This window comes from Hyaloscypha bicolor (genome assembly GCF_002865645.1).
Source record: "Hyaloscypha bicolor E unplaced genomic scaffold K444scaffold_183, whole genome shotgun sequence".
Lineage (NCBI taxonomy): Eukaryota > Fungi > Ascomycota > Leotiomycetes > Helotiales > Hyaloscyphaceae > Hyaloscypha > Hyaloscypha bicolor.
In genome coordinates, this window is record NW_020194685.1 from 2,322,450 (window position 1) to 2,348,956 (window position 26,507).

The following is a 26,507-nucleotide window of genomic DNA, read 5'->3' on the forward strand; positions in this document are numbered from 1 at the left end:
ACGAAGGTTTTGGGTCAAGTGGTAAGGCGTCTGGTGATGAGTCGAGAGAGTCGGAGGATGAAGAGGAAGATAGTGGGGGTGAGAATGTACAACTCATTGAGGGGTCAATTGAAGCAGTAGATGATCTCCAGCATGAGGACGAAGCTGCAGACGCTGGTAGTTCCGGGCACACGTCTCCTCAACAGTACGAAGACGATGAAGTTAGCATTAAAATGGAATAAATCGTCAGATCACGTCACTTCACATGCCCGAGATCTCGTTCTACGTCCACTTGCATTTCTAAGAATACACAGAGAGAAATCCAGGGAAAAGCCCCAAAGACTTCGAAAAAGAAAGGTTCCCATACAAAGTGCCTACAAATGCACAAATTTTCGAGGTGTGACCACACTTTCCAGATCCAACCCCGAGACGCCTTGATTGATCGAATTACACCCGACTGCCATATCCGCCATCCATTCTTATATATCGTAGCTCTTTATTTGTCCCTCAGCACTCAAAGGTTGAATACTTCCTGCAGGCGCAACTTGGCCTTGGAAAGTGAGTCTCTCGCCTCCGGAAATGCCGTTCTGAACCATCTTCATGCCCTGATCTCCGCCTTCGGTTGCGGCCATTCTCAAACCATCCTGCACATCCTTGACCCGCTTCTTAAAGGCAAGACGGTCGAGGAATAGCTGTTGACGGCCTCGCTCCAGTTCTCGGCGCTCAGCTTGCAAGATCTGCTCCATCTCGTTGAACTGCTTGAGCTTCAACTCGAGCTTTTCAAGAGTGGCGTTGACTGCCGCGGAAACTAGGCGAGTCATCTCACGCTCCTCATGAGATGCAAGTGCACCAGCTCGACCAGCAACAGTTGCAAGCGGGACGGTTGCCAATGCGCCGACCGACTGAGTGGTAGTTGTCGTAGTTGTAGTGGTTGTCATAGTCATATCAATATCCATCGAATCGGCATTTTCTTTCTCTTTGCCCTTCTCCGATGACTGAGGCTTCTCGAGCTGGTTTCGCAAACTCTGCTTCATCGCCTCCACAGTCTTGTTTGCAGCCGCAGCTGTAACACTAGGCTCAGTAAGTCCAGCAAGGAATCCGATGACAGACATGACAGGGTTATCTGCTTGGCTAAAGGGAAGGTGACCTTGTTGCGAACCTAGCATGCTAATGCCGGTCGACTTGTTGACGGGCTCCGAGTCAAGGTATTTGTCTTCGATCTCGAATTGCAAAAATTTCACCACGCACTCTTCCTTCGTCCGGGTACCAACGTACTCCGCAACCTCGGCCCAATCCTCATCGTATCTCTCCATTGCTTCGAGAAGACGAAGAATCTCACCATCACTCCAAGGTGCATCTCGGTCTGGAATGGAGGAGTATGTAGGGTTCTCGAGTTTGGTGTAGAATGCTTGCTGGTGGTTTGCTGGCATCCGTCCCTCGGCGAAGCAGTTCGGACACAAATCATACTTCACTTTACCTGCGGCAGTGCCAGAATCGGCCTGCGAGTTGTGATGATGCACACGGGTACAGTCGATGCCGCAAGAGAAGCAATTGACCTTCGAAATGGACGGCTTGACGATGTCTTCAAGAGCCTTCGTGGTTGATTCAGAAGTGCCATTTGTGGTAGCAGCCTCTCCGTTGGTTTGCTTTTCCGGCGACTTGGCGGTAATCTTGCTTTCCTTCGCTGATGCCTCGTAGATGTTCCGTCCAACCTCCAGATTTAAATTGGCCTTGGGAGCATTGCCAGCTACAGCTTTAGCATCAGTGTCCGCATTCTTCTTTCCCTCAATGACCACTGGGTCTGCTGCTGGTTGCCAGGGTTGAAGGCCTCGAGGAGTATCACAGATAACCTTGAAATGTCCTGTGAAGGGAGGACCAACACTCGAGGGTCGCGCATCAGCATCAACCTATCACTTTTGTTAGTCAAATCCTTGCAGCACATAAACAGTCAACACACTTGATAGTTTATCAAACCCCATTGCTCTAAGAAAGCATGTACACGCATGATTGCGCAAACATCCCCAGCCAGGTTTCTCCTACAAGCGGTGACGGTCAAATATTCGATTGGATTGAGACGATACGTGTTAATCATAAAGTCTCTGTAATCCTTATAGACAGCTGGGGTTTTGCTTCGATTTCGATTGTTGAAAAATTCGGGCAGTGCTTTTCTTTCAATGCTGTTGATTTTGTTCATATCAAACCAGGTACTATAACTCGGGAGGATGATTGAGTGTGATTGGGAAATTAGGTGTTCCCGTGCTGAGGATTCGATGGATGTCTTCGACTTCTCGACCTGGCCGTCAGCCGTACCATTCTCTCCTCCATCTTCCCCCTGAGCACCTTCTTGAATTGGCTTAACATCATCTTGGGCATCTCTCATTTCTTCATCTTTGTCATCTCCTTCGCGTCGAGGTGCATCTGGTGCATCAAGGGGATTGTCAGAGACAACAGCTGGTGTGGATGTGGAGGTGTCATTTTTGATCGATGGCTCCGCAACATTATCTGCAGCGACTTCAGCCATAGCAACATCAGAAGCTGGGTTTGGTTAGTGGTCTTAAGGGTATGCAGATGTTGAAATTCACTTACCCTCACCACCCTCCTGGCCTGAAGCTCCCTCCTGAGTCAAAGGGGAGCCATCTTCCCCTTGCAGCGGCGGTTGCGCAAGAATGGAATTACTGCCTGGGGTAGCGCCAGCAGCGTCAGAGCCGAAGTTCAACGAATCGTCATCCATATCTAAAGTGTTGCCTTGCTTAAGGAATTCGTGTTGTCGCAAAGAGTCCCAGATCGACAGAATTCCGTCCGTCTGGAGCTGGTGCCCTCAAGATCCCAAATGTCACCGAAAGTTATCGCATCCGTCACAAAAGTATCAAGAAATCGTTATGCGACTATTCTTCAATCACTGTCAGTCGCAATGTTGATGATTTCGTCGCGTTTGGCGGTTGTTGGATTTCTTTTCTTGAGTTTGTCAATCGCGACTTCTCGACGCGAAAGACGAAGCTGAACAATAAAGTTTGTGCCTGATTAGTGCCTAAGGCGGCAAGATGCAAGAGCAACCAACCCTGTCACCGCAGCCGCAGCAGCCCGCTTTGCCTCGGATAGAATTTAAAGAATTAACCCAGCCTTTCTGGGCCATTGCTCCCTTCAACTTCTCAAACCAGCTTTCAAGATGATTTCAAGGGCCGGCCTCTCTGTTGTATGCCAGGCGCGAATCCAATTGAGATCAAGGCCTAGGCCTGTTGCCTCTCTCTCAGCACTTGCTCGATTATTATCTTCTCTGGCAGTGCTAGAACAAAGGGATGGCAAACTCAACCATGGCTCGCTCGGTGCGGTGACTGCAGCCAAAGAGTTAGGGGGGTCAATCACTGGCTTTGTGGCAGGTGGAAATGTTAAGGCAGTAGCAGAGGAGGCTGCGAAAGTCAACGGAATTGAGAAGGTCATCGCAGTCAACAATGCAGCTTATGACAAGGCAAGTTCTTGACTCCTGAGGTTTCTCTAATGTATCCTGACATTTCAGTCAGGGGCTGCCAGAGAACTTTGCTCCTCTGTTAGTTGAGAACATCAAGAAGGGCGGGTACACACACATCATTGCTGGCCACACTGCGTTTGGAAAGAGCTTAATGCCCCGCGTTGCCGCATTACTGGACGTGCAACAAATATCGGACATTACCGCCATTAAGGATGAGAAGACATTTGTTCGCCCAATTTATGCAGGAAATGCAATTGCCACGGTCGAGTCATCAGACAACATCAAGATCATCACAATTAGAGGAACTGCATTTGCACCAGCGGAGGCAGAGGGAGGATCAGCATCGATCGAAGATGGGCTAGATCCCAAGGCAGAGTGTAATACGGAGTGGGTATCAGAAAACCTCGCAAAGTCAGATAGACCTGACTTGGCAACGGCTGGCAAGGTCGTTTCTGGCGGTCGAGGTCTGAAGTCGAAGGAGGAATTTGACCGAATAATGCTACCCTTGGCAGACGCTTTGGGAGCTGCAGTTGGAGCATCAAGAGCAGCTGTGGACAGCGGATATGCAGACAACAGTTTACAAGTTGGCCAAACTGGAAAGGTTGTGGCACCACAGCTATACCTTTGTGCAGGTATCTCAGGAGCCATTCAACATTTGGCAGGAATGAAGGACAGCAAGGTCATTGCAGCAATCAACAAGGACGCTGATGCACCAATCTTCCAAGTCGCAGATGTTGGACTTGTTGGAGATTTGTTTGATAAAGTCCCTGAGCTTACTGAGAAGCTCAATAAACAGTAATGTACATATATTATGACACTAGATTCCCTTGTTCAGTCGAGGACCGCCAGCATGTCTTCCACCTTGGTGAACTTTTCCCGCCCCTTGCCTTTCTTCTGCCCTACGGACTTTTCTACCTCATCTATTTTCTTCCAATCCTGCCAGCTCACCCTCCTGCAGCCCCTCGTTTCAGCATCCTCCTTCACTCCCTCCCAACCAAGACCACTTCCCTTCCCCTCATTGAGGAACGGGAGATGGCCATACCAATCCATTCTGATTGATTCTGCAGTTGAAAAGGCGTCATCCATCGTACTAGCAATAACACCAGTCGGCCCTCTCTTCACCCACCCAGCACAATACATTCCAGGAATGAACTGTGCTGTGCCGGAGTCTGACCAGCCTTCATTATCATTGATAACTCGGCCCAAATGATCATTCGGAATAACTCCAAGTCGATCATCAAACGGAATCCCCAGCTCAGAAAATCCTGGAAGTGCTTCAGACTTATAACCTATTGAGCGGAAAGCCAGGGACGCAGAAACATCAGTTATATCACGCGTGGCCTTTGCTTTTGCCTTCAAATCGAAGGGGTTAGGGTCGAGCCTCGTCCTTGCAAACGAGACGCTACCTATCTGACTCGGTGAGGCCCCGCTTGGGTTGAAAGCCGATGGTGATAGACAGAAGTCTAGGGACCAAGACTTCGGTGCTGTTGAGACGGAAGCAGTGGACCCCTTTTGCAAGACTTCCATGATCCGTCGAGTAGGCCGGGGAAGACTTTTGATATCTGCAGGTATCAGACATTCATTTACAGGACGAAATGCCACGGGGGGTATCTTCATGAGTTCTCGGACTTCCTTGATTGTGAATGCAGCCTAAAGGGGGATTTAGTGTCGAAGGCCAAGAGAAGATGCTCTCAACACAAACCTGCAGCGGCCCTCTCCTTCCCACAACCCTCACTCTCTTGACTTTGCTCTTCTGTAAAATCTCTATTGCACTTTCAGTAATGTCGGTAGACCGTAGGATATCTGGGTCCTGGAGTAATATCCTAGCCACGTCAAGAGCAACATTTCCTTGACCAATGACTACTGCTTCTTCTCCCTGTGTAAGGTCTGGCGCAAGATCGGAATATTCAGGGAGGCCATTGTACCACCCAACAAAAGCTCGAGCAGAGTATATGCCTCTCAAACTATCCTCTCCCGGTATGCCCAATGTTCGGTCTCGAGATGCCCCATAGGCAAATAAAATCGCATCATAATGTGGCAGAAGAGTTCGCAGAGGCAATGCTGCATCGTGGTCTCCAATTGATATATTTCCCACAAAGTTAAATCCTGGGGATTCCGCGACTTCTTCGAATTTGTCCTGGCAGTTCTGGACTTTGCGTTAATCTCAGAGTCGGGTCTCGGGAGAACCAAAACTTACCTTCACTTCAGGATGGTCCGGAGCAACACCAAATCGTACCAATCCAAATGGCACTGGCAGATGCTCATACATATCCACCACCGAGTTCTCAATTTTGGACATCACCTTGTATGCAGTGTAAAATCCTGCAGGTCCGGAGCCGATGACCGCCATTCGAAAGGGCCTCCCATCATGAGCTCGCGGTTTCTCTGTATATGCTCTTCGTTGTCTAGTGGCATTCGTCCGAGGTAGTCCTCGACTTCTCCGTATCAAAGCCGTCGTACATCGCTTGCAAATCCAAGGTCCTGCAATGCCGTTCATTTTCTTGTTCTCGCAACGTCATTTCAACTTTTTCGGATATCTTTATCGCGAATCCTGATAAAGCCCGTTGCCATGGCGACGGAGCTTGTCCCGCTTGTTGACCTCAGCGTTCCCTGAAACATCTCCGGCTCCACTGTTAATAGCTAACACCTCCACATTCCTCGTCGCATTCCATTGCTGAGCTCTTTGCCCATTGACCAGTTAATCCTCTCCTCTGCGAAAATGGGTGTTCAGCCTCCTTACATTTATGATCCGGTCAAGTCGGATGGACCAAGAAGTCCATACAAGGAGTTCGATCCCAAAGCTGTGACTCGCGAAAGCCAGACACCCAAACCCCGCCGCCAGAAGCCAGAAGGCCCTTTGGTTTCTTTCAGCCAGTATCCTGAGTAGGTGTTTGAGTTCGCGTATCAGAATTATGCTAACATTGGCACGTAGTTCCTACCTAATTCTACCATATGGAAATTCGAATGTAAAGCCAATGAGCGCCTTGGTGAAGAAGTGGGTGAAATGGATGAGGAAAGTCCAATTGGTTTTGAGATGCTTCGAACTATTGTGTGCAGTTGGGCTGCTGGTTGTATTGATCCTTATCAAAGGAATTGACGCAACTACTGGTTGGATCATGAGGATAGTAGTGAGTAACTCGGAGATTTAAGAAAAAGTCCAAATACTAACACTTAACAGCCCGGTGTCGCCATCCTACACACGGTCTACGGAATATATCATTTGGCACGGAAGGCATCAGGCAGACCTCCAGGATCCTCGGCGTCATACATGGTATTTGCCGCGTTCTTCGATGTTTCCATCTTAGCCCTCTATGCCTTCAGCGCCTTGTTCGCCAAGTCGAAGAATGTCAACTGGACCTCCATACTTCAAAATGGAGACATCACCACCTTTGAGCATGCAGTCTTCCTTCTCGCAGCCGTTGGAGCTGGTCTCCATTCCATTTCCCTGGCAGTCTCCCTCTATCTCGCCGTCACTTTCCATAAGATCGCAAGCATGCCACCGGATATGAATCCCCTGGAAGATAACCTCACCTCCCGCCACAAACGTAATAAGTCCTCTATATCTATGGCCACAACGGTGTTATCTGAGAAAGAGAAAGGACTTTCCATGCCCCTAGAAAGTAGTCACAGTTCCGGAACGATGTACGAAGACCTATCTCGCCCACCAACCATCCCATTCTTCAACACAAGAGCTCAATCTACCACCTCCTTGTCAACCTACAAATCCACACCACCACCATCTCGAGATGCAAGACTTGACTTACCAAGCAGACAATACCAAATCCCGCGCTCGGACTCAAACCGCTCTTCCATGGCTTCAGTATCAGATCTAAAACGCAACTCGGGCAATTCCTTCTCACCAATGAAACGATCAAACCCCTCCTACACCGTGGTCCCCCTTAGCGAGTATGAAGCCAATATCCAAGTCCGTGAATTAAACATGCAAGGCACTCGACCATCAACTCGCATGTCGGGAACGAGCGAAGCCTGGTTTGCCAACGACTCAGCTCCCATCCTCTCTTCTCCCCGAATTCGTAGCTCTCCCCGAAAGACACCAGGGAAATACACACCCCTTCACCAGCGCCGCGACTCAGGAGACGAACTCTCTTTTGGATTGCCGCATCCGCTCGAAGCAAACCCAACTACGCCTCGTCACATGCTGGAGCCTACTCCTCCTTCCCCGGTCTCCCCATTGTCCGAGATCAGCGCAAACACCAATAACAACAACAACAATGTTCCAACCAAGCACCTCAACAGCTACAAGAACCATACCTATCAAACATACAAAGGCGCCGCCGAAGACCGTGATATCGCAGATATGACCTACGAACCAGAGCCCGCTCGCGAGACTTTCAAGGCTAAGTATTATGGCGAATTGAAGCCGGGTATTCCACCGATTATGATTGGGAAGAACAGCCGACAGATTTCGTCTGGGAATGATTTCGGCGAGAGCGGGAGTAGATTGCGGGATGTGAGTGGCAAGATTGCAGAGGAGGGACGAGGCGGCGGCGATGCAAAGACTTGGGGGACGAGATTCAGGAAGATTAGTGGATTGTGAAAGGAGAGCGTCCCCGGATGTGAACGAATTGTTTTGAAATTTTCTGAGTTCTTGTTTGGATTTGATTTTAAAATTGGTTTTTTGGCGTAGATGGAACAGAAAGGGAGAAATGGACTAGCTAGGGTTGGGTATCTCAGCGGTGTAATGGACTTTGTACAAATATTGAATCAACTGGAACTGGAAATCGATGCCTTGACCGCTGTTTTAGTCCTCTATCTCTTCTCCTCCCACAAGAGTCTCTTCATCATCCAAAAGTGCTGGTGTACCAGGGTCGCCCCTATTTAATCTAACATAAGCTGCCCAATCCGTGGCCCTAGGATTTTCACCATCAGGCTCGAGACCTTCTTTCCAGCCAAGTTCGTCCCAGGCACCTAAGCCACATAGATGTCTCATTGTAGGTCGGCCGTGAGGACAGTTCCATGGTTTATCAAGTTCCCCCAGGTGCCTGACGGCTTTGCCCATTTGCTTGTGCGTCAAAGTCTTGCCAATCATGATGCTACTCCTACAAGCTCTCATCGCAAACATCTTTCTGACTTTTGACGGCCGAGGGACACTCCCAGGAGGATGATCGGCCAACAGAGCTATCAACTCCGCGAGGTCGTTCAATGAGAATGTTGTTTCTCGGCTCGTCGGGAGACTGATGACTTGGCATCGTTGCCCAACCGGTGCTTCGCTAGACTCATCAACCTTGATAATGAAGCCGTTCGTCTCGAGTGCCGGGAGATTCTCCATGACGATCTCTTCTTCAAGGGCCGTAAGATCAAGAGTTTTAGGCTGGACCAATGGTTGAGACTGGACAATCGTCGTAGCATAGAGACGCTCAAAGTTGTATTTCTCATCCGATGCATGCTGATCGATGATGAATAAATCATCTGCAGCCACCGGTCCATCGTCAGACTCCGAAGCACGAGATGCGAGGATGAAACCAAGATTGAATTGACCGATGATTCTCATCCTGGCAAAATCAGTTTTGGAGATTGTCAACGACAGTTTCTCTTCTGCTTGCTCCGAATCTAAGGCTTCGTCCTCGGGTTTCTCACCAGGCGATGTTTGATATGCCGTGAGTCTGTCTTCAAGAGCCCTAAATTGCTCACCGATTTTCAAAGCACTTGTCGATATGGACTTAACCAGATCCAAAGTCGCATCTTTCTTCTTTGATCCACCTTTGAGCATGATCTTGGCCTTCTGTGCGTTCTCTTGTGATGGAGTAGCGCCGGCCGTCTCTGCGTCATGAATCATCTCTTGGACCTTGGCGTCCTCTTGAGCTTTCTTCTGATCTTCATCCAGATACTCGCCATCCCCCTCGATTCTGGGAAGGATAGTAGAAGAATCCATTTCCTCTTCCTCCTCCTTTATGACGGGTGCCGTCGATTGCATGGCGATGTCTTCCGCCTCCTCCAGCTCCTCCAGCTCCCCCTCGGCTGTGTTTTCAGGTGAGCATTCCAACAGGGGCGGAGGGGGAGGCGCTTCTATTACTTCCTCTTCGATTTCATCCTCTTCGGGATCAGACTGTAGAGCTGTTCCTGGTGCAGCAAATCGCTGGCTGAGAGTTTTCCCGAATGAGGGCAGTGTTGAACCCGGAGCTTGTGATGGACGCTTATTGCGGGATGTGCTTAGAAGACTCTCAATCCTCGCCCGTTTGGGACACGGAGTACCAATAGAAGTAGTTACCGTGTGATCTCCGATGGTAATTGTTGCAATTTCAGCAGGTGCTCGATACGATCTTGCGGTACTAGAAAACCTGTCGGCAATAGAGGGGGTCCCTTTCGCAGGAGATTGAAGAGCGGGTATTGGAGTCTCACGCTCAACGGAACTGGGGCTGTCATCGGAGACATTCTGAGGTCTATCCTGCTCAGGAGCTTGCGCACTGAAGTCAGGAACGGGAACAGGGGGGTTGTGTGAAGGCGTGAATGCGGTTGACTGGCTGGTGGCGACAGAGCTATCCGGATCTTCGGAAGGATCCCTCACAAGCTGTTCACTCTCCCTTCCAAGTTTTGCAATAAGTTTTTGCTTCTCTTTCGACAAGCTTTCGGGAGCTTCATTGTTCTTCTCGCATTTGGAGCCTGGATTCGTTTGATCCGCACGGTCTTCTGTTTTCTTACCGAGCCAGTTGGAAATGAGACTGACAGATTCATGGTCTTTGCTTATGGACTCCCTGGAAACGGATCCGCTCCTGGCTTCAATAGAGACGGCACTGCGACTGAACTTAGGGTTATAAGGTTTTCGTTGGCCCTCGTCATCAGTGCTTTGCTCCATTCTCGAAGACCGGGATATATCTTCGGAATCCTCTCCTTCGGTAGATTCAGCTGGAGTCTCTGGATGTGGAGTTTTTGATTGCCCCGCATTGGCATAGCTGATTAATGGAGTCTTTGGCTGTGCTGTATCCTCACGGGTAATTGTAAGCTGCTTGTATGATGGTTGCTTCTGTGCAGGCAGCTGGGAAATCGGTACTCTGTAGTCTTGAGACTCAAAGAGCTCCGTCAGAGCTACTTTTAGGTTCTCCAGCATGCGATTCTGGTCGTGTAGCAGAATAGTCCGCTTGTCTGGACTGACATTAACATCATATAGATGAGTGTCTAACTCAATGTTGGCGAAGATAAATGGTGATTGGGAGCCATTGTAGGCCTTGTAGACCTCGTTGAACGCTTTTGACACCTGTGGAAGACCACAAGGCCTGGAGTTGACGAAGAACATCTGCCTGTCTGGAGTCTGACGACCTTCACCAGAAGCCGGGCGTGATATGTGTCCCAAAATTCGGATGTCCTTCTTCCCTCCAACTTCTTGAGTGCTCCATCTTTGGCTGGGACCACTGGTGGGTTCCAATTCCAGATTCAAATCCAGAGTTATCAAGGCCGTGAGCGTCTTGGCTCCAAAGACATTGACAATATTCTCCCTGGTAGATTGATTTCCCTTGGTAGAGAAGAGGGTGGTCTTTTTCCCCTTGCTGGCCTGCTGGCTGACGGAGAACTTGATGCCCGTTTGGATGCAGGCATATTGACCCAAAACTCCGACAACCCGGTTCCACTCCCTCTTGATATTTCGCTGCAGTTCTTGTCTTCGCACTGGGAGGTTATTGAAGAGATTTTCGACTATGACAGTGGTTCCCTTCTGTGCCGCCACCACGCTCGTTTCTTTCAGCTTCCCCGACACCTCGAATTCGAGCTTAGTGCCCTTCGGCGCATCTTGTGCCTGACATGTTATGACCGAGAAATGCGAGAGTGCGCAGAGCGAGGATAGAGCTTCACCACGGAAACCGAAGGTTTGGAGAGTTGTGAGGTCGGAGTAGGTCGAGAGCTTGGAAGTATGGTGCTTGAGAGCGAGCGTCTCATAGTTTTGCGGGGAGATGCCGTCGCCATTATCTTGTACTTCTATAGACTCAAGTCCCTGGTTCTTGAATCGTACGTCTGCACATACTGCGTCAGAATGAGCCGATTTTGCGGTTGCTGGGCCATACCAATGCTCGTCGCTCCTGCATCTAGACTGTTCTCTACCAGCTCCTTCACAACGGAACACAAATCGACAATGACCTGGCCAGATTGGATTTGATGAACCTACAGATTTATTAGTTATGTGTCAACTCATTAGAAGCGTCTTGACTTACCGACCGGCCCTCTATGGGCTTTATGGTGGCCATGGCATGGTTGCACGTTCGGAGGACGCGGTTGACGCGGCAGGATTTGGAGTGTTTCTTGACGCGATTGGCGCCTTCCTGGTTGCAACATTTCCACATCAGCAGGAAGCACCCATTTCTGGCCGGAGAAGAACTACTTCTTCGAGCCTTGCTTGACCCCTCTGCCTATTAGTGAACTCTTCGACAATATTCCCTTTCCCCCCTTCCATAGAGCTTGGCGCATACCCGCCTGGAGAGGGTCTCAGCGGTCCCGATTGAGACAAGAATCACGGAGAGCTCATTTTTGCGATTTGTTCAGACTCTTCATGAAAGCTTCTCATGGCCTGCAATCAAATGCTTTTGAAGCTCTTGAGCTATCGAATCCCACGCCGGAGCCTTGAACGCGATTCGACCAGGGCCATGTCGGAGCTTCAAACTAAACATCAGACAGAATCCTCATTTCGTAACTATTGCTCTATTTCTTCTGGGGAACAAGAAGTCCGTAATGCAGTTCGCCCTCTTTTCTCTCTCTGATTAACGCCATGCGAGAGTAACTTCATCGAACCCTTCATATCTCCCTCCCTTCATCAATTAGGTTCTTCGTATCTGCCTTCTCAATCCTACAATTACTATTCAAACACATCTTCTTCTTACTTGCTTGCTTCCCCTCCATCCTCCTCTTCTTAAAAAATCATGTAAAGCCAGCGCAAACATCCAACTTTCTCATCCTCACGCTGCTGATCCATCTTTCTTTCCCAATACTTTCCCTGTTCATCATCAGCACCCTTCGCTCCCTTCCTCTTCAATCTCAAAGCTAGCAAAGAGAATAAATCTTACCTGCCCCTTCAGTTCCATGCCCTTGAATCTATTCTGCATCTCCCTATCCAACCAGCTCGCAACCCCGTCCTCAAAGCCCAGCAACCGCAGCTCCCGCCTCAAGCTTCCCACATGAAGCAACAACCTCAGATACGCGCCATCGAACCAGATTTTACAGGTCGCTGCGTCGATGGGAGTCATCAAAGCCAACGATCTAATCGATCTGAAACTCGGCAGCGTACTCAATCCTCCTGCTGGCTTCTCTCTCTCCTTTCCCTTTCCCTTTCCGGCGGAGCTGTCGAATGAGTGGCCTTGACGTTGGTTTTGATTGTTGGGTGGGTACGTAGCCAGCAGAGCGCGAATATAAGACTTGACTTCTCCCTTCGTGGAGGTGATGGACGGGAATGGACAAGTCATCTTGGAAGAAGAAGGGGGTGTTGCTGGAGGCGTGGGGGCCGAGAGAAATGTTTGTCTTTCTGGATGGTAACGTGAGGCCATCGCGGCGTGGGAGCGGGAGTCGCGCATCTCTCCCGCGAGATGGAGATAAAGAGGTGGTGGTAGAAAGAACGGTGTTGTGGACGTGACGACGGACGTGTTTGTGAGGTAGCCACCGCTTGGTTCGAGTTTTCATAGCCTTTGGTTGATCAAACGATTACATCGCTCCAACTCCGCTTCGTGAATCGCCTCCTTGCTTTCGAAATCCTGACCTTCAACCCCGCAGCAGTTGCGATTCACCCAACGCGTTCCTCTGTCAGATAAAGATAAAGAAACCAGACATAAATATTTTCTGAAATGCACAACTATGTCTTGCATTACACCTCATCTCACATCTTCACACGTCCAAAAATAATACCGCAGGGGGCTCTCCCCTTCTCGGCTCGCGGAGCAGTGCTATAGGGCTGCTATCGTTTCAGGGCCCAGCACCCATTGGACGATCCAACGACCCAGAGATGCGGCTTATGTGGAAGTTTTGAGTGATCGACGTATACCGAGGGGTGGGATAGGAGCTTATTTCTTGTTCAAGGGGCGAGAGCCGGATGCATGAACTGTGTGGGGAAATGGAAATAGTACGAAGAACGCGAAATGGAATCCAAAAAGCAGAATCACAGAGAAATGTGTTCATTTATGAGCTCAGCAAGTAGCTCAGCCCAACTCCGAATCCATTTCCTCCCCATTTTCCTCCATGCATAACATCAGAATAACCGCGCATCATTCAGATGCCTCTTCCACCATCAACCTCCAAACAGGTACCGGTAATGAACTTTGCCTCATCACTGGCCAGAAACAGACAGTAGTTCGCTACATCAACGGGATCTGTCAAGCGTCCGAGTGGGACGTTGAACAGGAATTTCTTGAAGTTCTCTTCGGTGGGGGGGACGCCGGCGAAGGCTTCGAATCTGCTATTCGTTAATTGCTGGAGAGGAGGTGTGGAAAGAGGGCCTACAAGCCAGTTCCGCTCAAGAGAGGACAGACGGAGTTGATACGGATTTGCTTCTCGCCATATTCGGATGCCAGGCCTTTTGTTGCCTGTCTTCCGTCAGTTTCTCGTTCTGAGAGCTTTGATCTGGAGGGAAAGGGGGGGAACATACATTTGTAACAGCAGCCTTGCTAGCATTGTACCAGACGAGTCCTGGCCTCGGTCTGGTTGCGCCAATGGAAGCGATGTTGATGATTGAGCCACCTTCTCCTTGATTGATGAGATTTGGGATGAAGTGGCGGGCAGAATGGAAGATGGATTTTACGTTCACGGCGAAGACTTTGTCGAATTCGTCTTCGGTGACTTCTACCGTTGGCTGGGAATCTGTCAGCAATGCTCTTTGAATTTTGCTTTCTCGTTGTCCGAAAGATGAACGAATCGAAATGAAAAAGTTCAAGTAAGGGATTCACCTTGTTCTTGTAGCTTGTGCCAGCATTGTTGACTAAGATGTCCACTCGTCCCCACTTCGCCAGCGTGTTCTCCATCAATTGCTCCCAATCCTCTTCCCTGGCTACGTTTGTCTGGATGAAGTGCATAGAATGCGGATGGGTTGTATTTGCAACTCGCTCTCCTCCAACCGGACTAATTACAGTGTCAGAATCAATACCTTGAAGTTAAAAGTTCTCCAAAGGATTTTGCGCCGGTTTAGGCCAGAGATCAAAAGGACGAAGCCACTCAGGTGGTCACGGAACGTCTAATTGCAAAATGGAGGCGAAAAGGGGACTTTGACTTACTCCATATCTGCAACAATGACTTTTGCTCCTTCTTCCGCGAACCGCTTGCAAATTGCTTCTCCGAAGCCAGAGCCACCGCCTGTGACGATCGCTACCTTGCCTTGAAGGCGGGTGCCGAGGACTTTTTGTTCAGCGGCCATTTTTCTGATGCTGTATGAGTTGGAGATTAGGAGGTGGATTGGTCCTTTAAGGTGGAAACTTCTGAGAAAGAGGAAGGAACGACGGGGTTAAGTGGAAAAAGGGAGAGGATCAGGTGATATCCTCTCGGTGTCTGACGACGAAATGGGGTGAATCTGATTATGGGGCTTTCCATCTACCGAGTATTGCGAAGAAGAAAAAGCTTTGGAAGATGAGTTCAAGAAGGATATATGCTCGGAAATAAATAACGGGATCAGCCAAGAGAGAGGGGTTGCCGATGAGGGGTAACACGTGACCTATGCGGGGTTCAGAGTAAGTGCTTGTGTTGGCAATCCTTATACCCGAGTCTTTGAGGTTCTTCAAGATCATCCCTTGCTATGAATTGTAGAGAGATACTTGCGCTTCATGGTCGCTAAGGCTGGGCAGTTTAGCTCCTTCAACTCACCCTCAGGGTGAAATCTCAAGTGTGGACTCTGAAGAAATGGAAAGATCTCATCTTATCGGGATTTCCCCAGATCTCCACCTGATTTTTCTCAGGCCAATCAGAAAAAAACGATGTTTTGGCCAATTGGGTCCTGTTCAAATAAAACAAAGTTCGAGACTAGAAAGTAAGAAGTCCACGTGCTCGAAATCGTGGAAACGGTATCTTTTGGCTGCTAAGTAACTTGGCTGGGCGTCGTTTCTCGTGAGCCTTCTTTGCCAAGGGTTTGGTGCAGATGCGCCGTCCAGGACAGCACGCCACAAGCGCAATCGACGCACGTCTTACGCGGCTTCGTGTTTTGTTCTTCGTCGCATGTCACCGCAGAAGTCGTGGAATGGGTTGTTGAAGGTGTCAAATCTGCTTGATCTTAAGATAAGGCGAAAAGCTGGCACTATGCCGTGGATGAGAGAAGGGTATTCATGGTCGTAAACCCAGAAACTGTTCATCCTTCCATGGGTATTTCGCGGCCACATGAGTTCTCGATGACTTCTTATCTAAAAGCCACCCGCTCGTGTCATTGAAAGTTTATCCTTCGTAAATCGAGGCGAAGAAAGCAGTTGGGTGAAACCGCACGAATCAATCGAGCGCCATGGGCAGTGCAACGTCATGATAGGAGACCTCATGCAGGCCAAACGCCACTTCTCGGCGATGAATGGCGAATTGGCGATGAGATGGCCAAGGGCCATCCATCTCTCGAAAAGCCATTTCTCCCCAGCGCCAAGTCTCTCGTGAAGATTTCACGACGGATAAATGTCCAGGTGGTGGCCTAGGTGGTGGCCTGACTCGGGAAACACGAAGGAGTGGAACAAAGATGGGGGCAATGGATGCACTGCTGCAGCTGTATGGAGCATCTCGTAAGTACAAAGTTGGTATTCTTGGAAGTGTTCCATCTTCACAAGTCTTACCAGAGAGCTAGATTTGGCGCCAGTGCGGGGAACAAACACTGCTCTGGCAGTATCTTCCGCTTTTTGTGCCACAGAAGTCTTTTTCCAGGTTAGGTCGTTAGATGAAGCAATTTTATACCAAGCCTCTCGCGCCAAGCACGCCGAATGAAAATGCTGGCATCCCTGAACCTTCCCCAGCCTCCCAGGTTGACAAGCTTTTTGGGGGAACAGATGGAGATCGGCTACAGAGAGTGGTGAAAATACTTAAAAGCAGTTTGATACCAGCAGGCGGTCGCCCGGCCCCTCTTTCTCCATTGTTTCCACAGTGGATGCTGAACAGACGAAAGTGAAGCATTTGGACGTGAGCCTTGAGACGATAAGGGTCTTAGTGGGTCCGGCGACTGCTTCAAGAGGATCAAAACATGACGTTGATTCGTTGAATCAAAACGTTTCCCATGCATCTCGGTGGTCGGCAGCCTCTGTGCTGCATTGCTTGGCCACTCGGTGCCAGCCTTGTTCTCGCCAACATCACATACATCACACTACGGAAAGCTCCCTGCACTTGCAGCACCAGCTTTCGAAGCTCCAGAATTCCCTGATCATAACTTCATGTTCCCACATGTCACTCTGTACAGTACTCTCTCCAGCAAATGACAGCAAATGACAGCAAATGACAGCCGACGGGCGAATTGAAAGCAACACTCCAGCTCTTACTTAAGTCGAGTCAGGAACAACCCAGCAATCTACCAGACCGCTTCCTGATTCCGCCTGCAAATCGGTCTTGGAGCTCGCCAGAGCTTTGTGTTCAGTGGCCGAGTGACATGCTGCTTCTCCCCTGCATGCTGGTATAATTATCACCCGCACTATTACAGATGCTCCGAGCCTCTTGCTATGACAGCGGAGATCTCGACGCCGGGGGAAACTTTCCTCTTTTCTTTCCTTTTCTTTTCCTCTCTCTCACTCTCCAGCTCGAACCCACTGTCGCTACTTGTGTGTTGCACTCATTTGCTGAGATATCCGTAATTGATATATGTGTGTTTGCCGCTCAATTCTGCCCCGACTCCCTGAGCCTGCATGTGCGTGTGCGCTTGCACCTGCGCCTGCTTGAAACATTTGCACTGACAGTCGCCTGGCAAGAATCCGTACTGCTGCGTAATCTGGTGACAGGCTCGCCGCCGCCGTTCGAATTGTCGGTCGTTACAGCCTGCGAAGAGAGAGGGTGTTTGTGTTCCATTGGTATTCTATTATATGGTTGCTCCCTTCGGCCCGCTAGAACATTTGGGTGGCTGAAAACTCCAAGCTGCGTCGCGAGTCTCTCTCTCACCCGCGAACTTTTGTCCTCTCCAACAACGCCTTCCTGACAGCGATTGCATCGTCGCCACGGAGCAGGACAGTCGTGCAAGTCTTTTAGATGCGGATGCGATCGTCTGGATCCGCCGCAGAGGAAGAAGGCGTTGATTCAGATTCGAATGCCGACGTGATCACATCCTCCAACGAAGCAGGGGGCAGCTCCAAATCCGACGAGTCGACATCGAAGACAGAGTCCAGGAATCTTCAGACGACCGCACGACCTTCGACGACGCAACCCACCTCGCACGAGCTCGACCGCCGGAAAAGCACCGACAAGAAGGCCTCGACCGCCAGAATCCGACGTCCAAGCAATACCAACTGGAAATTGACAGAATCGCGAAATGGCCACTTAGAAAAGAATCGACCTGCAGATCTGGATATCATCAGTGTGCCCTCGAAAGAGGCCATTGCCGCCGATAAGATGCCCGATTCCCGCCCAAATGCTCGCCGATCGAGACTGCGGAGTCCGTGGTCCTGTTCCCCCCTCACGCTCGTTACTACCTTGTTAGGCATGCTCTCTCTGACATCCATATTACACTCGTTTGTTAGTCGACAGTTGGATACAAAGGGATGTCGCATGTCATATATGAGACCTTCATTTGCGAAGCTCACTGACTTTGATACGGAGCACACACGTTTTGCAAGCAAATATTCCGTTTATCTCTACCGGGAGGGGATGGTGGACGAAGACACGAAGGTATGGAATTGCAACTGTTAGAGGTATTAATACTGACCAAACCTCTAGGTCAAAGGTGTTCCTGTTCTCTTCATCCCTGGAAATGCTGGCAGTTACAAGCAGGTTCGACCTATCGCCGCGGAGGGGGCGACTTATTTCCACGATGTTTTGCGGCATGACCAGGCTGCAATTGCCGCAGGAGCTCGAAATCTAGATTTCTTCACCGTTGACTTCAACGAGGATATCACTGCTTTTCATGGACAAACATTGCTAGACCAGGCAGAATATTTGAACGAAGCGATTGCGTACATATTGTCATTGTATCATGACCCGCGAAGGTCTGAACGAGACCCTGATCTTCCGGATCCTACTTCAGTAATAATATTGGGGCATTCAATGGGAGGAATAGTTGCCAGGACGATGCTGGTAATGCCCAATTACCAGTCGAACTCGATCAACACGATTATTACCATGTCGGCTCCTCATGCACGACCACCGGTTTCTTTTGACGCCGAGATTGTCAGAACATACAAGCAAATCAACGACTATTGGAGGCAGGCATATTCGCAGAAGTGGGCGAACAACAATCCATTATGGCATGTCACATTGATATCAATAGCAGGAGGGGGTCTCGATACTGTGGTTCCCTCTGACTACGCGAGTCTGGAATCACTGGTCCCTGATACACATGGCTTCACAGTCTTCACTTCGTCTGTGCCAAACGTCTGGACCGGTATGGACCACCAGGCCATTCTCTGGTGTGACCAATTTCGGAAAGTTGTTGTCCGATCCCTATACGACGTAATCGATGTCAACAGGCCCGCTCAGACAAAACCAAGGGCAGACCGGATGAGAGTCTTCAAGAAGTGGTACTTGACCGGGATGGAAAATACTGCAGAAAAGACTCTCTCCGAGAAGGAGCCAACAACCCTCCTCACGCTCGAAGAAAATTCGAACTCGATCATTGCCCAGGGAGAAAGACTAACGCTGAGGAAGTTTGGGCAGAATCACAAGCCTCGTGCCCATCTTCTACCTATTCCACCACAAGGAACACCCGGCGGGAAAAGGTTTACTCTTTTGACGGATCAAAAACTCGACAAGTCAGGCGACTCGGGGAAGTTGGAGGTCCTGTTCTGCAGTGTTTTCCCTCTTCACCCAGGACAATCAGCAACACTGTTTTCAATGAGCATGGACTTATCCGGAGATAGTCTAGGGTCTACCAGATTGGCATGCAAGAACGCTGCTTCGGATGTGATTGTGCTACCAGCCTCAACAAGAACCACCAAGAAACCGTTCTACCTGGATGAAGAAGAAGAACTTGTGCCATTTTCTTACCTTCAATATGATTTGGAAGATATACTGGACCATCAGTTTGTTGCCATTGTCGATAAAGCGGTTGATCCTACCCCTGGCTGGGTTATTGCAGAATTCAATGATAACGTGCGGTCACACCGAGTTCGATCCCTGAGTCTCCGACGTCTCCTGGCTTTCGGAATGGGGATCAAGCTGCCCCCGACCCGGCCAATGGTTACGGAAGTGAAGATTCCGTCTTTGCACTCGAGCTTGCTAGCGTACAACCTCGAGATGGGTGGCCAAACCTGTGGGGATGATGCACAACTATTCACACCTTTACTCCGACAATATATCTCTGAGCCATACGAGTCGAAGTACTTTGTGAACGTCAAGCAAGCGAGCATCAACCTTCATGGCGTCTCACCCTTCATGCCTCCCGCACTCAAGTACAAGAGTATTCAGGACGGGTTGAGCCTCCAATTCTGGACCGACCCTACCTGCAACTCCAGTGTCAAGATATCCCTGAAAGTGGATGTTCCTGGGAGTCTAGGGAAATTGTATATGCGGTACAGGACAGTCTTCGCTGCCTTCCCACTGCTTGTTGTTGCTTTGGTCCTTAGAAAGCAGTTTCGTGTATATGACGAGACAGGAATCTTCATGTCCTTCTCTGAAAGCTTGGACATGTGCTTACGACAATCTTTGCCTCTTGTCCTTGGTGCTCTGACTTGCCTGTCCGTGTCATTAGCTCAAGCAAGCGCAGTACCCCCTTACTCTTCATCTACTGGGTTTTGGGGTTGGGGTGGCAACGTAACAGAAACGCAGATCGACTTCACGAAGAACGATCTCCTGGTTGGCTCACAAGATCCTTTCTTTTGGTTCATGGTGCCGCTTATTGGACTGGTTTGCGTTGGGGCTTGTGTGCTGGTAAATTATGCAGCACTTGCAATCACACACCTGTTCAGTATTCTGTACTCGTTCTTGAGCGTTAAACCTGCCTGGCTTCGAAATGAGGACAAGCGAAGAGCAATGTCTCCTGCATTTGCACCATCAACACCTCGGCGACGTATCTTGACTACCGCAATGCTCTTGTTCCTTGTTTCGACTGTCATACCTTACCAATTCGCCTACCTGGTTGCATGTCTTGTCCAAATAGCCACTTGTGCACGCGCTCTTCGATTCGCCAGAGAGGCCCGTTCGAACACCAACTACAACTTTTACAACTACGTCCACTCGATTCTCATTCTCATGCTATGGATTCTCCCGATTAATCTTCCCATTCTCGTCGTCTGGGTACACAATCTGGCCGTTCACTGGCTCACCCCATTTTCTTCTCACCACAATGTCCTCTCCATCATGCCTTTTATCCTCCTCGTTGAGACCTTGACCAGTGGCAAAATGGTACCCAGAGTGACATCTCGCCTTCGCCACTTCACCAGTGTCTTCTTCTTCTGTATCGCCATCTATGCTGCCGTCTATGGAGTCACGTACGCCTACATGCTCCATTACCTCGTCAACTTCGTGGCAGCTTGGCTAGTGGCAATCCACTCTTCCACTTCCACTTGGACACTGTCTGGCCTTAGCACGATGTTTGAAGGGGAGAGCACCGACATACGGAAACGAGGGAAGACACCTTGAACAAAACCCGTCATCCTGTAGCATCCACCGATATACGATTGAACGATTCGATGCAGCATTATCTTCTAATACACCGCTAGACTTCCATTCTCTGTCGAATTCATTCATCATACTTCATTTACCGGCGTTCGCATTCGCCTTCAAGGCGCGGTTTCACACTCTTGCGTCATGCAAGAGCTCTATAGACTTTTCATGAGTGTGGGAATCGAGATGTATTTTGCCGCACGCTGTACATAAGGGTTTGGACTGTCAAACTCTGAGTTCTGCACGCTTGCATATTGTACCTGCGGCTAGCATAGCGCTGGCCGTTTGTAGCTTCTCACTTCTGCGGTTGAGAAGCATCGCATAATCATCTCGGCAGGTTTGAGGGCCTGCCGGGGCGACATATTTAATGTCTATACCTCTTGGAGGTGAGTGGGAGGGAAAGAGGCGGGATCTAATTCGACATGATGAAAGAGGCTGAGTTTTGTATACTTCATGATTGACGGATGGAATAAAGGAAAGAAGGGCAGGTCTTGGAGGCTGGTTCCGTTTCATTGCTTTTCCTGGCTGGGCTGGCTGGAGTTCAGGCATGCTGCTTCCTAGATTGCGTGCGTGCTGGATACTTTGCGAGAGACGGAGCAGCAAAGGAAATGGTAGGATCAGAGAAAGAGCAGAGAATGCTCCCTTGCTTGAATATAGAATCGAGAAAGGTTGTTCATACATACGATCGATAAGAAAACATTCCCATAGCCGTGTGCTTCTGGATCGAGTGAAGCACACCAGTCATTGTTCTGAAGGATTTTAGGATAATGAATTTGAAAGGTTGGAAGGTGCGTCACACAGACTCATGTCATCTGAGCAGTAACGCAACTATTGTTCAAGGCACGGACCACGTCAGAAAACAACACCCACTACCTCCTTCTACTATGAAGCACTTCCCTTTGTGTCATTTGCTCACATGCTTCCTCTTCAGAGTCAGAGACGCTCCTGCTCTGCAAGCCAGCAACGCAACGGTGGCCATCGCCTCAGGAGCCATGAACGGATCCCTCGCACCCGTCTTCTCAGCACCCTCACCTCCAAGGACCCAGATTTGGCCCCTGGATGGCCACGGCTCGGGACGAAGCTGGTTTAGAGTTAGTTGATCAAGGGGGCACAAATCGGACCCGGGGGCCAACAATAGATCTAGGTGAGGTCGACTATGTTTGTAGGGTGTAGGATGTTATTTTGGACTTGCAGGGCTGCTGACTGTTCCAGATCCGGGTAATCCCCTTTGGCATCAAGAACGAGACGGTGAGACTGATTGCGAAACTTCGAGGAGTCAGAATCACCAGGTGCAAGGATTGCGACCTAAACAACTGCTTTTGAGCAAAGCTTTGATTTCTCAATACCGCGAATTGGACACCGAGTGGAAAAGTCTTCCAGAGCGAGCTCTACATTTGATGTCTCAGCCCAGGTTAAAATAACCACGACGCTGATTGGCGGGGATCTGCAACCACACGACACGGCACGCCCGTACTATTTTTGGAAGTTAGCCACAATGCGCCTTCACATCACTCCTTAAAACTTTCTCCTTTATCTGTCTACAATCATTATTCCGCAAGACTACGGCATGTCAGGAAATCCGACTCTTTCTCCTACTTGCTCATTAGATATTCGAATATTTACGCCAGCAACATCACCGATCACGAACGAGTCCAATACGGCACAAACCACCCAACCCTCTCCTTCTTTGAGAGATCTATATCAAACCCAAGGCAGCAAGAAGGACGGTCCCACGACCCTCGAAGAAAGAGATGTTAAGCCCTATACCATAGGAGAGCCTCTCATCACGATAACCCGGCGACTGCCAAAACTCAGCTTAGATATTCCTCTAGCTGTGTTGAGTCTACGAGACTACGATGCTGGCGATACCACGACGCCTCCTCTCAGTCCGGAATCCGACTCACCAGGAAGCACGACGGAAAGTAAAACTCGCCAAGGACATCTAAAGCATGCTTTACGCTCCCTGGCAGGAGTTTCTCGTCGCCCGAAACTCGCGCTCAATATCCCGTCCTATCCGTCCAGAGCAATTCGATCGCCAGATGCCGGAGAAACTACAACACCACCTCTCAGCCCTCGATACCATCCCGAGACAGCCCAATGCCTCAGTGCTCACGAAGACGGTCGCTTCAAACTCACGAGAAGATCTTTGAATTCCAGACCCGGCCGGAAACCTACGCTAATTAACCTTCATCCGTATATCCAAGCTCTCATCATCCACTATTTGGCGAAAGACGAGTGGTTGGATAAATACTCGTTGAGAGCAACGTGCCGACGTTTCTCAGCTCTCATCGGACCTCCACGCCCTGATGGATTCGACCGGCACCAATGGTCCAACCTCACAGGCTCCTTCTTGTCCTGCAAGGACTGTCTGAGACTTCGATCCCGAACCGAATTCGTAGATGTCATGCGCGACGGCAAGTTTCGTCCAGGAGGGAGCGCTGCGAGAGGGAGATACTGCATTGATTGCGGCTTGAAAGAACAATTTCTGGCTGGAAGGAGAATACCGCCGAGGCTGAAGAAGAGAACGAGGTTAAAGGTTGATTGCGTCGAATTTGTGGTTTGCTATTATTGTGGGGAGTTTGGGCAAGCACCTAATAAAGAGGAGACAAGGTTTATGGATTGTTGTCGGCAGTGCCTTGTCGATGGCAGCAGATGGATGGGAGGGTTGAAGGATGGTACGATTCTGAGAACGGCATCTCTATCGAGGAGGAAATGGGGCCTTGAGAAATTGTTAGATGGGTCACCGGTTGTTGTTCCTAGTGATGGGGAATGAATTGCATACTTGCATTTGGCACTGGAGTTTTTGGTATGACGATATGATTTATGTGAGTTCTAAATTTATTTTCTCTCTCTTGTCGAACCATGTTTCTTTTCTATTTTGCGTGAGATGCCGAGGGCGTTTCAACAAGTGGAGAAGTTTCTCAGCGCAGGCAAGGGTCGATCAGGCGTGTACCATGAAAGCGGTCCCGAAATGCCACCTGCCAATACAATGACCAGAAAACCTGGAACATTGTGTACGGGCCTTGAGCGAGACATGCTACTTCGAACTTAGAAGAACTTCCCCTCTTTATTTCTTCCAAAATAAGAAGAACTCAGCACTTGCCAGAAATTGTGAAATGCAATGAAAGGGGGAGGTTTCTCTTCGTTGCACATCTCACTTTAAGCGAGACTACACTTCCTCGAAGTTAGGGGTCCTTCCCCTTTCTGTTACAACTCTACCATATCTTGATGCCTCAAAGACCATTACTGCCCAACGAGTTCGGCTTGAGGCCTGAGATGCGAATTATAATGGCTATTGTCATATGACAATACCATCATTGGATATTCCCTTACAGATGCCCGCGAATCGAGCGCAAAGCTGAACTCAAACAACCAGCCGTCGAGAATCATGTCATGTTACCCACCATTTTTCTCTTTTCCTCTGAATGTATATCTGAATTGTTATGACAGCAAAACTTGTGAACACCGCACCCATGTAAGTCAAATGCGCCACTTTCCGTTCAGTCTTCGATACAAGTGTCGGAAAATTAGATGCAAGGAGAATTTAAACTTCATCAGCCCAGACTTCATATCCTGTACGCATATGTTCAACTTTCCAATGAATATAGAGTTCTCACCTTCGGCGGCGAACGTTGTTCTTGTCGCTTCCGCATAGCTCGAAAGCAAGTCTTTCGCCCTCTAAAACCCTCTAACTTTCCAAGATGATTATATAACATCTCCAAGGCCACTCCCTAATTCTAAGTCTTTAAGAATCGAGCGAATGAGCTATCCCTTCGTCCGGTGAGACATTGCCACATTTGCGGCCGCACATAAATATCCCTAATTCGGATTATGTTCCGGCTGAATTAGGGATATTTATGTGCGGCCGCAAATGTGGCAATGTCTCACCGGACGAAGGGATAGCGAGAATTCTAGAGTCTCAGGGATGCAAACTTCATTGACGGCCGGCTTTTTTTATTGCATCCCGCCATCAAATATCCGTATTGTGGAGTCAGGAGAAGCATTGCGTTCTCCTAATCACACAGCAGATAATGTCTAGATTGCTCAACCTCCTCTCGGGAAACTCGTCGATAGGCGAACCTCAAGGAACCGGCTCAAAACGAGTTGACGAAACATCCTAGGCATCCGGCCGTTGAGCGGAGTATTTTTTAAATTGCCCCAATTTACGTTTCTGAGGAGAGTGGAGGAAGGGCATGATTCTGGGAAAGACAATAAGAAAAAGGGGGGAAAGCAAACAGCCCGTTGACTGAGATGAGGCAAGTTCGAACCTGATCTGGCAAAATTGAGGCTATTCCAGGCACTTTAAGCCATTGACCTGTCACTCAATACGATGATCCCTTGGTACTTGAACTCGATTGGCTGCCCAATGCCACCTATTGAGAAATCAGGGAATCCAGTTTTGATTCCACAAGCTCACCTAAGCACTAGCAATCTGAGCGTTCACCGAGAACGTTGTTTCTTATTTATTGAAAGAACGCCAAGAGTGGTTCTGTACAATGTGGTAGACCCTCTCTGCAGTACCCCGGCGAATTCCAAATCCCAAACATCTACATCAGTGATACTCGTCCTCCATAAGAAATCATGGATCATCCGCCAACTTTTGAGCTTCTTCCTGCAACTCGCGAGGATATCCCAAGACTAGCATACATCCGCGTGATAGCATGTCTCCCAGACAATGCATTCAAGCTCTACTTCTCAAACCCAAAGAGTTCAAGAAGCGCGTGACAGAGATACTCCAAGGGCAAAAAGGGGACCCAGCATAGACGCATATCAAAGCAGTTGATAGCGAGACTGGCAAGCTCTCTTCATGGACATCATGGAACACTCCCACCGATGCTCAAATCCAGGAGCGAGATGAGAAAGCTACAGTAAAGAAAACAGAGCCTGAAAAGGAGAAGTTGGTAAAAGGCGGATTTGACTTCCCTCCCAGCCTCCCTCTGTTCGTGTAAGCAGACACAAACAGATGGTTGGAGAAATTGACACGCGGGAAACGGCATATGCAATGCAAAGCGCCGTTCACAGATCCCTCTTCCCAAGGTCAGGGGATGGGGAGTGCGTTGGTTGGGTATGGAAATCACCTAGCTGATGAAGCTGGGCTGCCCATTTTCCTCTAGGCGAGCCCGTACAGGTATCCGGTTGACGAGAAGCATGGATTCGAGACGGTTCAGTACTTGGATGTGGATGCCGGGTGCGGAGAGCAATGATAGGGGTTGGGGAACTATCGGTTTTGATATATGGTGAGGTTACCGCGGACACTGCGGAAGATGTCTTGAGCTTGTAGATTAGAATGAACTGCCTGAATGAGGGCAAGAAGTGGGGAACATCGACTCTCAATGCATCATTTAGAAATGCTTCACCTTTGCGAGATGATGACGGTCATCAACAC

General features: G+C 49.3%; 10 protein-coding genes across 10 annotated transcripts; 4 read left to right on the forward strand and 6 right to left on the reverse strand.

The window, feature by feature from the left end:
• Positions 1-458: 458 nt before the first annotated feature.
• On the reverse strand, positions 459-2,710 carry K444DRAFT_648423 (SWIRM-domain-containing protein; the record flags this gene model as incomplete). Its single annotated transcript, XM_024885463.1, has 3 exons — positions 459-1,886; positions 1,937-2,514; positions 2,566-2,710. The coding sequence occupies 3 exons, from the start codon at positions 2,708-2,710 to the stop codon at positions 459-461; spliced, it is 2,151 nt and encodes a 716-aa protein (XP_024727472.1).
• A 435-nt stretch (positions 2,711-3,145) lies between these two features.
• K444DRAFT_657483 (electron transfer flavo protein, alpha subunit) lies at positions 3,146-4,244 on the forward strand (the record flags this gene model as incomplete). Its single annotated transcript, XM_024886161.1, has 2 exons — positions 3,146-3,445; positions 3,498-4,244. The coding sequence occupies 2 exons, from the start codon at positions 3,146-3,148 to the stop codon at positions 4,242-4,244; spliced, it is 1,047 nt and encodes a 348-aa protein (XP_024727473.1).
• Positions 4,245-4,276: 32 nt separating this feature from the next.
• On the reverse strand, positions 4,277-5,795 carry K444DRAFT_547139 (NADPH:adrenodoxin oxidoreductase-like protein; the record flags this gene model as incomplete). The annotated part of the gene is made up of 3 exons (XM_024876283.1): positions 4,277-5,095; positions 5,148-5,591; positions 5,643-5,795. The coding sequence occupies 3 exons, from the start codon at positions 5,793-5,795 to the stop codon at positions 4,277-4,279; spliced, it is 1,416 nt and encodes a 471-aa protein (XP_024727474.1).
• A 369-nt stretch (positions 5,796-6,164) lies between these two features.
• K444DRAFT_547305 (uncharacterized protein) lies at positions 6,165-8,003 on the forward strand (the record flags this gene model as incomplete). Its single annotated transcript, XM_024876296.1, has 3 exons — positions 6,165-6,328; positions 6,378-6,573; positions 6,624-8,003. The coding sequence occupies 3 exons, from the start codon at positions 6,165-6,167 to the stop codon at positions 8,001-8,003; spliced, it is 1,740 nt and encodes a 579-aa protein (XP_024727475.1).
• A 204-nt stretch (positions 8,004-8,207) lies between these two features.
• Positions 8,208-9,242, reverse strand: K444DRAFT_546562 (uncharacterized protein; the record flags this gene model as incomplete). The annotated part of the gene is made up of 1 exon (XM_024876236.1): positions 8,208-9,242. The coding sequence occupies one exon, from the start codon at positions 9,240-9,242 to the stop codon at positions 8,208-8,210; it is 1,035 nt and encodes a 344-aa protein (XP_024727476.1).
• Positions 9,125-11,683, reverse strand: K444DRAFT_272225 (DNA mismatch repair protein MutL). The gene is made up of 4 exons (XM_024871481.1): positions 11,605-11,683; positions 11,458-11,554; positions 9,480-11,407; positions 9,125-9,424 (listed from the first exon to the last, which is right to left on the reverse strand). The coding sequence occupies exons 1-4, from the start codon at positions 11,635-11,637 to the stop codon at positions 9,356-9,358; spliced, it is 2,127 nt and encodes a 708-aa protein (XP_024727477.1). The 5' UTR covers positions 11,638-11,683; the 3' UTR covers positions 9,125-9,355.
• Positions 11,684-11,963: 280 nt separating this feature from the next.
• K444DRAFT_621942 (uncharacterized protein) lies at positions 11,964-13,053 on the reverse strand. Its single transcript, XM_024882004.1, has one exon. The coding sequence runs from the start codon at positions 12,952-12,954 to the stop codon at positions 12,391-12,393; it is 564 nt and encodes a 187-aa protein (XP_024727478.1). The 5' UTR covers positions 12,955-13,053; the 3' UTR covers positions 11,964-12,390.
• Positions 13,054-13,642: 589 nt separating this feature from the next.
• On the reverse strand, positions 13,643-14,780 carry K444DRAFT_648428 (3-ketoacyl-reductase-like protein; the record flags this gene model as incomplete). Its single annotated transcript, XM_024885464.1, has 5 exons — positions 13,643-13,826; positions 13,874-13,956; positions 14,019-14,222; positions 14,317-14,488; positions 14,641-14,780. 5 exons carry the CDS (start codon positions 14,778-14,780, stop codon positions 13,643-13,645), a joined length of 783 nt encoding a protein of 260 aa, XP_024727479.1.
• Positions 14,781-17,418: 2,638 nt separating this feature from the next.
• K444DRAFT_272289 (PGAP1-domain-containing protein) lies at positions 17,419-21,222 on the forward strand. The gene is made up of 2 exons (XM_024871482.1): positions 17,419-18,190; positions 18,239-21,222. Exons 1-2 carry the CDS (start codon positions 17,555-17,557, stop codon positions 21,095-21,097), a joined length of 3,495 nt encoding a protein of 1,164 aa, XP_024727480.1. The 5' UTR covers positions 17,419-17,554; the 3' UTR covers positions 21,098-21,222.
• Positions 21,223-22,688: 1,466 nt separating this feature from the next.
• On the forward strand, positions 22,689-23,894 carry K444DRAFT_637931 (uncharacterized protein; the record flags this gene model as incomplete). The annotated part of the gene is made up of 1 exon (XM_024884186.1): positions 22,689-23,894. The coding sequence occupies one exon, from the start codon at positions 22,689-22,691 to the stop codon at positions 23,892-23,894; it is 1,206 nt and encodes a 401-aa protein (XP_024727481.1).
• Between the last annotated feature and the right edge of the window lie 2,613 nt (positions 23,895-26,507).

Excerpts from the sequence above, each read along its gene's own strand:
- K444DRAFT_272289 (XM_024871482.1), top strand. The coding sequence starts at position 17,555 with ATGCGGATGCGATCGTCTGGATCCGCCGCAGAGGAAGAAGGCGTTGAT. Across the intron at positions 18,191-18,238 it reads TGGTGGACGAAGACACGAAG|GTCAAAGGTGTTCCTGTTCT; the intron begins GTATGGAATTGC and ends CCAAACCTCTAG.
- K444DRAFT_272225 (XM_024871481.1), bottom strand. The coding sequence starts at position 11,637 with ATGGCCACCATAAAGCCCATAGAGGGCCGGTCG. Across the intron at positions 11,408-11,457 it reads TGCAGGAGCGACGAGCATTG|ACGTACGATTCAAGAACCAG; the intron begins GTATGGCCCAGC and ends CAGTATGTGCAG. Across the intron at positions 9,425-9,479 it reads AGGATGAAATCGAAGAGGAA|CCGAGGGGGAGCTGGAGGAG; the intron begins GTAATAGAAGCG and ends CTGAAAACACAG.
- K444DRAFT_621942 (XM_024882004.1), bottom strand. The coding sequence starts at position 12,954 with ATGCGCGACTCCCGCTCCCACGCCGCGATGGCCTCACGTTACCATCCA.